The sequence below is a fragment of the Chiloscyllium plagiosum genome, chromosome 8 (assembly GCF_004010195.1).
Source record: "Chiloscyllium plagiosum isolate BGI_BamShark_2017 chromosome 8, ASM401019v2, whole genome shotgun sequence".
NCBI classification, from domain to species: Eukaryota; Metazoa; Chordata; class Chondrichthyes; order Orectolobiformes; family Hemiscylliidae; genus Chiloscyllium; species Chiloscyllium plagiosum.
The window spans coordinates 103,362,602-103,376,276 of NC_057717.1; the positions used below are offsets into that span (position 1 = coordinate 103,362,602).

At 44.2% G+C, this 13,675-nt stretch overlaps 1 protein-coding gene across 2 annotated transcripts in view; it reads left to right on the forward strand.

The window, feature by feature from the left end:
- Positions 1–13,675, forward strand: part of olfm2a (olfactomedin 2a) — a 338,899-nt gene that overhangs the window by 307,216 nt on the left and 18,008 nt on the right. For both annotated transcript variants that reach the window (XM_043694956.1, XM_043694955.1), the window contains exon 3: positions 13,410–13,565. In XM_043694956.1, coding sequence (XP_043550891.1) covers positions 13,410–13,565 — 156 coding nt within the window. The remainder of the gene's footprint in view (positions 1–13,409; positions 13,566–13,675) is intronic.

Sequence of the window (13,675 nt, forward strand, 5' to 3'; positions counted from 1 at the left end):
GCTGCCATTTCAAAAAAGGGTTCCCAATCCATTTGGAGTCATCTGGTCATAGAGAACTTAAGTCTTGCTGATAAAAGACACACTTTATTGAAGCTTTTCATCTTACACAGATCAGAACAATTTGCAAGATGTAACAAAAAACAGGTATTCTTGCAAACTGTCCTGATTCATGCATTTTGACAAAATGCATCACTTTTCAGCAATAAAATGAGCATGCTCAAACACTGTTGTTACACTATCAGGCAAAGAAAGGCTGGCATTTTAGATCAAAGTACAGCAGATAATTTGTACACAGCAAGCTCCCAGGGACCAAAACAAAAATTGCTGGAGAATCTCAGCAGGTCTGTGGAAGGAATGCAGAGCTAACGATTCAAGTCCAGTGACCCTCTTTCCAGAATTGTTTGTCGGTGATGATCATAAACATTGGACAAGGGCATTGGAGAGGATTTCCCTACTCTCCCTTTAAAATCCAGGCGAAAACTGTTACATCCACTCCATGCAGGAACACAGCGAAACTGTTCCGTGTCACGTCATGTGATTCAACGTCAGCTCGGTTGTAAAAATTAGAAATCTTGCTTTTCTGAACTTTCTCAACTTAAAAAGTACGGTGAACAGAAGACTTGACAGAAAGTGACATCTGATTTACCACAGAATCCCATTGAATTTGTCGAAAGAAAAGATGAGAACATTTTGGGTACTTTAAAATTCTCAACTTTGTTCTTAAACCTCTCCATGGCCTCACCCCTCCCTATTCCTCTGACCCTACAAGCTTCCAGGCTCTCAATACTCCTCTAGTCTCTTACGCATCCTAAATTTACTTTGTTGCATCGTTGATGGGTGTACCTTCAGCAACTTTAACCCCTCAGCTACGGAATTCCATCACTTAGCTCCTCTGTCTCTCTCTACCCCTCTCTCCTCAAGCTCTCGTTCTTTGAGCTGGAGTGACCCACTGTCAAACATTGCCTGGTAAGTCCTCTTCTGCCAGCCTCTTTGGAATAGCCCACCAAATTGAGGGTGCTATACAAATGCAAGATGAGGCCCAAAACAGTCTCTGCCAGATATTTTCCCGTGTTTGTCTCAGGAAGGTTCACAACAAGAAGCAAAGAGCTATTTCCTGAAGCTTTATATCATCTGTAAAGGTCTATTCCCTCAAGTAATATCTAATAATAAATAATTCAACTGAACTTGGAAGTCATTACATGGTTTGAAAAGGATCACCTAGCATTAATAATCAATGTGACTCTCCTTTAGTCTCTTGGACTCAAGACTGAACTCAACTCAAAAGCATGACATTAAATTTGTCCCTTTCTGCTGACTGGAAAGAGTCTTAGTGTAACATTTGTGTAACACAACCATCCTCAGATCTTAGCACCAATTTATCTGCAATTGCTTGCTCAGAATCAGGGCTAATTTCTTAAGCTGGCAAAGCTTTTCAGTTCTGAAGAAGGTCATGTTGGGCTCAAAACATGAACTCTGTTCCTCTCTCAGCATTTGCTGCCAGATCTGCTGAGTTTTGGATTTTATTGTAGATACCAAGAATCTGCAATATTACAATTTATGACATTAGTAACAACATTATCCATTTTTGTTAAGTACAGAAGAAGGAGACATTCATTTAAAATCATAGATTCATAGAATCCCCAAAGTGTGGAAGCAGGCCATTCAGCCCATTGAGTATACACCAACCCTCCAAAGGGCATCCCACCCAGATCTGCCCCATCCCTGCATTTCCCATGCTAGTCCACACATCCCTGGGCACTATGGGCAATGTAGCACAGTCAATCCACCTAAACTGTACATCTTGGGACTGTGGGAGGAAACCTGTACAGACACAGGGAGATTGCACAAACTCCACACAGACAGTCGCCCGAGGCTGGAATCGAACCCAGATCGCTGGTGCTGTGAGGCAGCAGGGCTAACCACTGAGCCTCCATGCTGCCCCAAGTGTGGTGGAGGCTGGATCTTTAAAAACGAGGTGAATAGTTGGTTGGATGATGAAGCAGCCTTGATGGGCTGAATGGCCAACTCTTGCTCTAACATCTCATGTTCTCATTTTTGGGATGTGAAGGTCGATGGCTGTGCTGATACTTGTGGCCCATCCCTAATTGCCCTCGAGAACATGGTGTTGACTTGCCTGCTTGAACCACTGCAGTCTACCTGTTGCAAGGATCTGCACAGTGCTTATTTCTGTAACAGTTTAATACAAAGGAATGCCTTGCTCAGTCACTTCAGAATACTTAAAAGTCAACCATGTGACAATCAAAAGTAGGCCAGACCAAGTAAGGATAGCAGATTTGAATGGAACTGAATTGAATTTATTGTCACGTGTACCGAGGCACAGTGAAAAGCTTTGTCTTGCGAGCGATACAGGCAGGTCACAGAGTTAAGTAGCATAGGTAAGTAAATAATAGGTAAACAGCGGCAAAAACAAAACACAGGTACAGGTGAATGTTAAACACAGGTACAGGAGGATGGTTGTGTTACACAAATGTTACACTAAGACTCTTTCCAGTCAGCAGAAAGGGACAAATTTAATGTCATGCTTTTGAGTTGAGTTCAGTCTTGAGTCCAAGAGACTAAAGGAGAGTCACAGGAGTATTCTAACAACAGTAAGGTAGAAACTGTTTCAAAACCGGCTGGTGCGTGTGTTCAGGCTTCTGTACCTTCTCCTTGATGGTAGAGGTTGTAGAAAAACATTGCCAGGGTGGGATGGATAAGGTGTGGTTTTATGACAATAATACAGTACGAGACATCTACAGTAGGACATTGTTCATCCTAATAACCAATAGCCCATCCATTAGCTATGTATGCCATTCAGCCCATCAGTCCACTCCACCATTCAATGAGATCATAGCTGATCTCATAGCCCTAAACTCCACTTTGCTGTCTTTATGTAACAGGAAGGTACAGAAATAGCTTTAGAGATGATGACCAAGGATAGAGGCACCATGTTGGCCTTTTCAAAGCCCTGTGAAAGACAAGGGTCATGTCCTCGTAATTTGATAGTTGATTTTAAAGAAGATATCAAGGTGTTGGCGGAGAAAGGGTTGATCTTTCAGAAAGCCTTCCATGAAGTACCTGACTAGAGACCTTTCCATTGAATATGTTTTTTTACGAAATTAGCCGCAATCTGCTGGGAAATTGAGGAGAAAGTGGGGACTGCAGATGTTGGAGATCAGAGTCGAGAGTGTGGTGCCAGAAAAGCACAGCAGGTCAGGCAGCATCCGAGGAGCAGGAAAATCGGCATTTCAGGAATAAGCCTTTCCTTTCCTGATGAAGAGCTTATGCCCGAAATGTTGATTCTCCTGCTCCTCGGATGCTGCCTGACTTCCTGTGCTTTCCCAGCACTATGTTCTCAACTGCTAGGGGATTGAGACTTGGCTAAAAGTCCATTGTCCAGAAGTTGCCAATGAATGCATATCTACATGGAGTTTGCTCCTGTTTCTCCCCAAAGTCCAAAGATGTGCAAGTTAGGTGGATTGGCCATGGGAAATGCAGGGTAACAGGGAAATGGAAAAGGGGGTGGATCTGGGTGGGATGCTCTTTGGAGTTTTGGTGTGGACATGATGGGCTGAATGGCCTGCTTCCACATTGTAGGGATTCTATGAAATGGGACAGGCTAGAGCATTGTCTTTCTCCAGAGTTCCTGGAACGCTAGGGGCCTAAGGGGTTTCCTGCAATTTTCCAGACATTTAAAAACTGGACCGCCTTTTTCAGTTTTACAAGTTACATTTAATGGAAGACAATCATTCCACAAAACCACAATAAAACCATTATAGATAGGAGCAAACATAGGTCATTGAGCCCATCAAATCTGCTTCCCCATTCAATGGCTGACCTGATAATCTTCAACTACACTCTCCTGCCTTTTTCCTTCATTTCCTTAATAATTAAAAGGTCATTTTTGGAATACTTCAGTCAATTCTGGTCTTTCTGCTAAAGGAAAGATGCTGTTGAACTTGAAAAGGTTCAGAATATGATATGGAGGTGCCAGTGGTGGACTGAGGTGGACAATGTTAAAAATCACATAACAACAAGTTCAGAAAAGATTTACAAGGATGTTGCCAGGGTTGGAGGGTTTGAACTATGGGGAGAGGCTGAAGAGGCTGGGGCTGTTTTCCCTGGAGCATCGGAGGCTGTGGGGTGACCTCATTGAGGTTTATAAGATCATGAGGGACATGGGTAGGTTGAATAGACAAAGTCTTTTCCCCAGAGTAAGGGGAGTCCAAAACTAGAGGGCATAGGTTTAATGTGAGAGGGTTAAGATTTAGAAAGGACCCACGGGGCAATGCTTTCACACAGAGGTTGATGCGTGTTTGGAATGAGCTGCCAGAGGAAGTGGTGGAGTCTGGTACAATTGCAACATTTAAAAGGTACCTGGATGGGTATATGAGTAGGAAAGGTTTGGAGGGATATGGGCCAGGTGCTGGCAAATGAGTCTATATTAATTTAGGATATCTGGTCAGCATGGACGAGTTGGACCTAAAGGTCTGATTCCGTGCTGTACATCTCTATGACTCCATGACTCTAAATGTGTCTGTCTCGGCCTTGAATATCCTTAATAACCTGACCTCTATAGTTCTCTGTGGTCAAGAATTCCACAGATTCACCACCCCCTGAAAAGAAATTCCTCCTCACCTCTCTCTTAACCATGCATCCGTCCACACAATTGCATTTCACTTCATTTTCGGATATAAGCATAACAGGAGGAAAGGTGACGCTGTTGGGGTTCCACAGACTTTTGCAATACATTATGAGTTTCCTTCAACAAATATCTGTTGTAAAGCTCCGAGCTAAAGAAAGTAGTTTGAAAGTAGTTTTACGTGCTGTTTTCATACATGCCTGCTTCCTCAAAGCACAGGTATTAGGAGACAGAGTCCAGGTACGTATCAGTGGTAGAAATTAGCAATTCTAGAGCAGAAGGAGATCAATGATTCTCTCCAGCGAAGGTAAACAATCCAGTGGCGCAGGCAAAGAAGCTCACATGGAATGAGCTGCCAGAGGAAGTGGTTGAGGCAGGTACGTCAACAACATTTAAAAGGCATTTGGACAAATACATGGAGAGGAAAGGATTATAAGGATATGGGCCAAGTGCAGGGAAATGGGGTTAGCGTGGATGGACATTTTGGTCGGCATGGACCAGTTTGGGCTGTGGGACTCTATGACTCCATGACTCTCTATGAAGCAATGAGGTTTTGTCTCTGTATCCTACCCAATATCTAGCCTCAAAAAACGTCATGAGAAATGAGTATCCTGTCAGTATTACATTCATATATCAGGGAGTTTGCTGCATACAAATTGGCTCCTGCCTTCCTCCAATGACGACTATCCATTAAATGTACCTCATTGACCATAAAATATTTTGAGATGTCCTGTGATGGAAGGTGCTAAATCAACTCATTTTTGTTACTATAAAAACATTTGTGTTCCTAGCCGATGGTGGGACAGGTACCAGAATTGCAGAGTTGGTCATTAATTTGGGATCAACTGACTTTTAAAAAGTGGAACTGATTGTTAGCTTTAAGAGTTGCTTAAAGACACTACCAAATGCACTGGAATGAGACAATCTTGAAAAGGATGAGAAGTAAGGGCATTTCATATTAACTTGCGGATCATGGATGGAGAGGGTGTGATGGCCTGAATGGCTGTTTGTTTTTTGGTTGTTTATGCTGTGGTGGTTGAGGTGGATCCATTTAAAAAGGATCTAGATTTGCCTCTAAAGTGCTGGACTCTGCTGGAAATTGGGATTAGAATGTGCGCCTGGTTTAGTCAGCCACACAGCCAAAATGGGCTGAATGGCCTCTTTCTGTGTCATGACCCTTGTATGGTTCAATGGTTTCCTGGGGGATGGTTGGACAGATAAGATTCCAAAAGCATGGACAGGGAACTGAGCTGGATGGTCAGCCATGATCGTACTAAATAGCAGATCAGACTCGAAGGGCCGTGTGGTTGAGTCCAGCTCCTATTTTCTATGCTTTTAATACGACTATAAACAAGGAATAGTTTATTCCGTTGACAAATGATTATATTTATTTCTCCTTTGGAAAAATTCAACTGCAGTCTTAGGGAAATAGGGCAAGTCTGGTTCCCCTCAGCACCCGTTTCTCTGAGTTACAGAAGCTTGAATTATTGATCATGTCTTTAATTATTTAGCCTCCCATAAAACCAAACAACATTAATATCACTTGGAATTGTTTCAGCTTATAAACACTGGCTCTGTGAAGCTAAATCACTGCACGCCTTGAACAGTTTTCTGTGTTAATGCCCACAAGTGCAAAGTATTCTTTTTAATATAAATAACAGCTCAAAGGTGAGCTTGCTAAGCAGTTACATTGAGTAACTTGCAGGGCTGTACTTTACTTCTCTCAGACTTTTCTGAAAGGATTGTGGTCCCTCTGCAGCAATGTTGGCAATCCCAAAGTAATTACATTACTCAAAATACTAGATATTAGAGGTAGAACATAGAACATAGGACAATACAGCGCAGAACAGGCCCTTCGGCCCTCGATGTTGCGCCGACCTGTGAACAAATCTAAGTCCATCCCCCTATACTATCCCATCATCATCCATGTGCTTATCCAAGGATTGTTTAAATCTCCTTAATGTGGCTGTGTTAACTACATTAGCAGGTAGGGCATTCCACACCCTTACCACTCTCTGAGTAAAGAACCTGCCTCTGATATCTGTCTTAAATCTATCACCCCTCAATGTGTAGTTATGCCCCTTCGTACAAGCTGATGTCAACATCCTAGGAAAAAGACTTTCACTGTCTAGCCTATCTAATCCTCTGATCATCTTGTATGTCTCTATCAAATCCCCCCTTAGCCTTCTTCTTTCCAATGAGAACAGACCCAAGTCTCTCAGCCTTTCCTCATAAGACCCTCCCTCCAGACCAGGCAGCATCCTGGTAAATCTCCTCTGCACCTTTTCCAATGCTTCCACATCCTTCCCGAAAAATGGCGACCAGAACTGCACACATTTTCCCAAGTGTGGCCGCACTAGCATTTTGTATAGTTGCAGCATGATATTGTGGCTCCGGAACTCAATCTCTCTACGAGTGAAACCTAACACACCGTATGCCTTCTGAACAGCACTATCCACCTGGGTGGCAACAGTCAGGGATCTATGCACATGGACTCCAAGATCCCTCATCCAGACATTGCAAGACTGAGAGGAAAGTCCAGAACCCCTTACTCTAGAGAGGGGCAAGATTGAGGGGTGGGCTGATCAGGTTTTCTGAAATTATCAATAGGGTATGTCCACACCTCAACCATCTCCAGCCACTGCCCCAAAGGGAGCCTAGATCTCGATGCCATAACCACAAGACTGTCACTGATAAATCCAATCAGGAATTTGACATCTTTACTCAGGGAGTGGGGAGAACATTCCGACAGGAAGCGATGAGTGACAAATATTAATGGAAATTGAATCCAGCCAAACAGGATGGCAAGAAGTGCAATACAAGGTTGAGAGGGAGCTAAGCAGGGAGACAGGACCAACACGCCCCCTGAAATGTCCCCTGAAATCCATACCTGGCAACAGGTCCCCGGGCTGGAAGTCAATGCTCTAGACGATCATTGTGTGTGAACCTCTGGACCCACCTCATTGCATGAAGAGAACGTTGAAGAGGGAACGCATAGAAGGTAGATAGGCTGAATGGCCTGTTCCTGCACTGTTGTTCTGAGCCATCTTTGTAAAGCTGTTGCTATCATGCTGGAGACTCCCTGCCTTTGAAGTTGGAAGGGGGATCATTTCCTGGTCCACTCGGTGCATGACAAGTCACGGAGATTACAGTCTATTACATTTCTGGTGTCACCCAGTCACAGGCTGTGCATTGTCCCGTCATGCCCCAGCAATAACAGATGATCATCTCAAATCTAACCCATTTTAAAGAAAGAATTTAAAGAGCTCACATTGGTGTCACCATATGCCATTTTGCGAATGAAGATCCTTTCCATAAAGTTTCTCAGGTTGGGTTGGAGGGTTTGAGCTATAGGGAGAGGCTGAACAGGTTAGGGCTATTTTCCCTGGAGCATCAGAGGCTGAGGGGTGACCTCATAGAGGTTTATAAAATCCTGAGAGGCATGGATAGGGTAAATAGACAAAGTCTTTTCCCTGGTTCGGAGAGTCCAGAACTAGAGGGCATAGGTTTAGGGTGAGAGGGGCAAGATATAAAAGAGACCTAAGGGGCAACCTTTTTATGCAGAGGGTGGTACGTGTATGGAATGAACTGCCAGAGGAAGTGGAGGAGGCTGGTACAATTGCAAGATGTAAAAGGCATCTGGATGGGTATATGAATAGGAAGGGTTTGGAGGGATATGGGCCGGGTGCTGGCAGGTGGGACTAGATTGGGTTGGGATATCTGGTTGGCATGGACGGGTTGGAATCGAAGGGTCTGTTTCCATGCTGTACATCTCTATGACTCTATAACTCGGTAAAAACCCTCATTGAGTGGTCAGTTTGAGATGTCAGTGTATTTGATAAGTACAAGTCTAAACAGTTTTGTCAGCTCTATTATAAAGGCACTTCATTTGAATCTTTTTTGTGCACAACAAGAGGAGATATCAATAACAAAGAATATTTTTCAAATCAAGTGCAGGTGTCAGATATTCCCAAGTCATGTAGGTAACTTTCTGCATTCCCTGCACTGTGCTTTAAACTTAGTCTCATAAAAACATCTTCATCCATCATGCCAGACTTCTCTCAGAGGGATCCCCAGTTAGTGGCATTTCCTCTGCATTTGCTGCTTTGATTCCCACCCACAAGACTAACTCTCAAGGCAATCCAAAATTCTTGTCACGCAGAACCCCCATTGGTTTCAGACTGAAAATCCTTTCATCTAATCAGCGTGCGTTGCATTTCAATGAACCCTGTGCCTACTGCTGAACAGTTTTGATAAAAGACAATAGGAGGTGTTGTGTCCAAGCATAAAATACATACAATCTGTTTCAGGCACGTTTCTCGACTGGTCTCTGGCAAATAACTTTTTGGTGGATGAAGGGCTTTTGCCCGAAATGTCGATTTTCCTGCTCCTCGGATGCTGCTTGACCTGCTGTCCTTTTCCAGCACCACTCTGATCTGGACTCTGGTTTCCAGCATCTGCAGTCCTCACTTTTACCTGGCAAATATTTGCTGAGCCAATCAGCTTGGTTAACCTGTCCTCGGCTTTCTTTGACGTGGTGTCTCCATGCATCTCATTCGGTGACAACTGTCACCTCCTGCAGGCTTTCAAACAGAGAGGTTGAGCCTTCCCACCCTGTCTCCTGTCTCCTACAGAATGCAGCAAGTTGCCAGAGTTTCTTCTCCAGCCAAGTCGAGACGCGTTTGAGAGCTCATGCAGGAGTCCATCCGAGATGTTAAAGCCGTCAAAGGCCAGCGTGGAGAAATGTTGTTGAGGGACCAGATCAGGCATATCCTGGTTGACAAGCAGGAGGCTGGAAGAACACAGCAAGTCAGGCAGCGTCAGGAGGTGGAGAAGCTAACCCTTCTTCAGGACTGTAGCATTACACTCGAAACGTTGACTTCTTCACCTCCTGATGCTGCCTGGCTTGGTGTGTTCTTCCAGCCTCCTGCTTGTCTACCTTGGATTCCAGCATCTGCAGGTTTTTTTGTCTATACCCTGGTTGAAGCAGTGTCAATGGGCCGAATGGCCTTTACCCATTTCAAAGGCATTTGGCCAGGTACATGAGTAGGAAAGGTTTAGAGGGATATGGGGCAAACACTGGTAAGTGGAACTAGTTTAGTTTGGGAGACTTGGTTGGCACAGTCAAGTTGGTGTGAAGTTTCCATTATGTATGACTCCATGCTAAAAGGCATTGGTGAAACAATGCTGTATGTTAACTGATAGCACTCTGGAATCGCACACATTAAACCACACTGACCACCCCTCTCCCCTCCAACTGGGTAACCATTGACACTCTGACTTACAGCTCAGCGCCAAAATCCGAGCGGATTAATTTACTTAACCCGAGGAGGTCAGTCTTGTCAATGAGGTTGGGGAGGGGACTATACAGATGCTCCAACTGTTGGTTAATTCTGTGGGGTTTCTCTGTTGCTTGGGCCGGTTTCTCTAACGAGTGCTTTCCACCAGACTACTGAAGAAGGTCTATTCTCCACTCCCCTTTCTCTCCAAATACCCAAACCTCCCACACAGATATCTGTGTTTTTTGCTTTGTCCATCGGCTGTCTTATCATCTCCAGCCTTTTATCTGATCGTTGATTCAATCCTTGATCCTATTCGCGATATGAAACATAACAAGGCATGTGGGAACATGGTGTTGAGATGGAATAGAATAGGTAGAGCCCTAATTTGGCATGTTGTGGTGCAGACCCGATGGGCTGAAAGGCGTAATTCTGTGAGGAATTGGAACCTCATTGTTACTGTTGGCTTTTGCTTGACCTTGTGGTTGAGCCAATAAGAGATGGGGCTAACTTTTGTTCCATCCACAACTCCAACTCGGTGCATTTGTTACTGACCATCATCTTCCACTATCAGTCCCAGGAGCACGTAGACACGTTAAGGTGGGTGCATCCTGCAGATGGTAAGCTCACCTCTCTACCTGCCCAGTCAGTCTCTCTCCTCCTCCTCTCTCTGCCTATTCCCTTCTCATTTCTGTCTCACCATTTTCTCTCTGCTCCACCCCTCCACGTCTCCCCGTCTCTCTCTTTGAATGCGAAGTGCAGACTTTGCAAAACACTTACTTTCTGACTGCAAATATGACCCTGAGCTTCCAGTTGCCTACCACTTCAACACCCTACCCTGTTCCCTGGCCAACATCTCTGTCTCAGGCTTGCTGCAGTGCTCAAGTGCAGCTTAGCACAAGCTGGAAGAACAGCATCTCATTTTCAACTTGGAGACCCTGTGGCCTTCACGAGTTAAAATCGAGTTCAATAATTTGAGGGCATGAGCAACTTCTCCAATGTCCTTAACCCAACCCCCCACACACCAGACCCCTGTCATGACAACCATCCCATTGTCAGCCACTAATGGTGTCCATTAGCTATTCATTTTCCCAGGCTGACCTTTACCCAGGTCCTCTGTCTGCCCAGTTGTTGTTCTCTGTTTGGGTTCCATATCCGCCTGTCGTTTACTCCACCCTCCATCCCACACCCCGACTTCAACATATGCACCAACCTTTCCCTAGCTGCAATCAGTTCCGGAAAAGGGTCACTGGACCAGAAATGTTAACTTTGCTTTTGCTTTCCACAGATGCTGCGAGACCTGCTGAGCTTTCCCAGCAATTTCTGTTTTTGTTACTGATTCCCAGCATCTGCAGTTCTTTCGGGTTTTTTTTCTCTTTCTTATCCCCTCCTTGTCAATTCCTCTCTCTCTCTCTCTCTCTCCCTCTCTGTCTCTACTCACTCCTTTCTCTCTGTCTCTCGCTCTCACTCTCCCCATCTCTCTTTTCCCCTCTGTCCACTGCTCTCTTTCTTCTCCATCCCCCTTTGTCTTCTCTCTCTTTCTTAGCCCACCTAGTGCCTCTGTCTTTCCACACCCTCTCTGTCTCTCCTGCTCTTTCTTTTTTGTCCCTCTTCTCCCTCCCTTCCCAGCATCTCTTTCTGTCACCTTCTCTCTCTCTCTGCCCCCTGCCCAACCTTTTCCCTGCTCTCTCTCTCTCTCTCTCTTCACCATCTTTCTCTCTCCCCCTTCCACTATCTCTGCTTCGATCTCTGTTCCATCATCTCTCTCCGGAAACAAAGTTGGGGACATTGTGATATTAATGTAGAAAGCTTGCCAAAGTTTGTCTGCAACTTTGAATCTCATCGGCACCATCTCCGTTTTCCTTAAAAACAGCAGACCGAAGTCTCGAAACAAAAACAGAAAATGCTGGAGAAACTCATCAGGTCTCGCAGCATCTATGGGAAGAAAGCAGAGTTAACATTTCAAGTCCAGTGTCCCTGCTCCAGAACAAGACATAAAACATTGATTCTTTCTCTCTCTCTACAGATGCTACCAGACCTGCTGAGTTTTGCCTGCATTCTGTTTGCTTCAGATTCCCAGCATCTGCTGTTCTTTGTTTTATAGATGAAATATCGCGCCCATCATGAGCTAAGTGAGTCTTTTTGGTTGCGACGATGGCTTTGTACTGGATTTTTTTTCAGAGAGGTTGTAAGGCAGAGGTGCTGAGCAGTCTGGGAGAAGGTAAACATTTCTGGAGGCTTGGCTTTTCTTAAATGCAGCCTGAATGGGTGTGGCCAGCTCTCGCAGATCAGGATTTCTGGCTTTTGTTTGTTTTTCAGTAACACCCAAAGCTATTGGGGTCTCAACAGAGTTGGGAGCTTCAGTGAATGTCTCCTGGCTACTAGTCTCTCTGAATTCTCGCTTGATGTATTTTTTTCCTCCTAAGTTGGAGAACTGCATGTCAGAATTTGCCTTTTCACCAAAGCGTGTGTTTATGGATAAGACTATAAGACATTGGAGCAGAAATTAGGCCATTCAACCCATTGAGTCTGCTCCGTCATTCAACCATGGCTGACAATCATGGATGTTACTAAATTGGAACAGTTAATTAGGAATAGTTACTGCATCTGTTATTCTGTTAAATTTTCCAATAGAGTTAAGTTATTCTTTAATCCCTCTTTCTTTGGTTGTATTTTAACTATAATATCTAAATAAAATGTGTTTTGTTTATCAGCGAGTAATTTGAGCAGTTGCATTGCATCAGGAACAAACACTTCCTGTCTGCCTTTTCAAATAAGAAAAAGTTAAGGTCTAGTTACCTTCTTAAAATATCTTGAGGGGGTCCATAACAAAATTATGGGTGTCTTGAGCATCAGACTCTTTGTATTTTTACAAATTGAGGAGTGATAGATTTAGGACAAATATTAGAGGTAGTTTCTTTACTCAGAGAGTAGTAGAACATGGAACAGCCTGCCTGCAATAATAGTAAACTCGCCAACGTTAAGGGCATTTAAACGGGAATTCGACATACAAATGGATAATAATGGAACAATGTAGGTTAGATGGGCATCAGATTAATTTCGCAGGTCAGCGCAACATCGAGGGGCGAAGGGCCTGTACTGCACTGTAACGTTCCACGTTCTATGTACTAAATGTCTGAAAATGGTCCTGTCAAAATTTCTAACTCCAAGATTACAGCCATGTGGGCAAGCTGTTCCTTTGTTTGTGCCAACATCCTAAACTTTAAAAATCCTTTTCTGAAGGCCCCAAACCTCACGCTTCCTTTTAGAAACTCATTGAAACTATTTCTCCTCCCAAGCCTGTGACCAATTGCTCCAAGTTTCCCTCTGTAGCTCTCTGTCCAATATTATTTGTTACTTACCTTCCATCAAGCGCCTTTGGGGAGGTGTTAGTGTGCTAAAGTTTGTACAGAAATGTACGTTGTTGTTCTAACATGTATGTGGGAGGGACTGGATCTGTCTGATCAATGCAACACTTCATGTTCCAGGTTCAGAACATCTCACAGTCTATAGAGGTCCTGGATCTGCGCACTTACCGTGATCTCCAGTATGTACAGAACACAGAATCATTGATGAAGGTTCTCAACGCCAGGTTGAAAGTCGCATCAGAGAGCCAAACCAACCTGTTGAACAGAAATTTCCAGGTATAGTGCAGCCCCCCCAAGGGGGAAATCTCTTTTCATCACCACTTTCCCTCCCGACCATTGCACAAATGAATCTCCAGTTGGATAGGACTGTCTGACCAAGTAGCCAT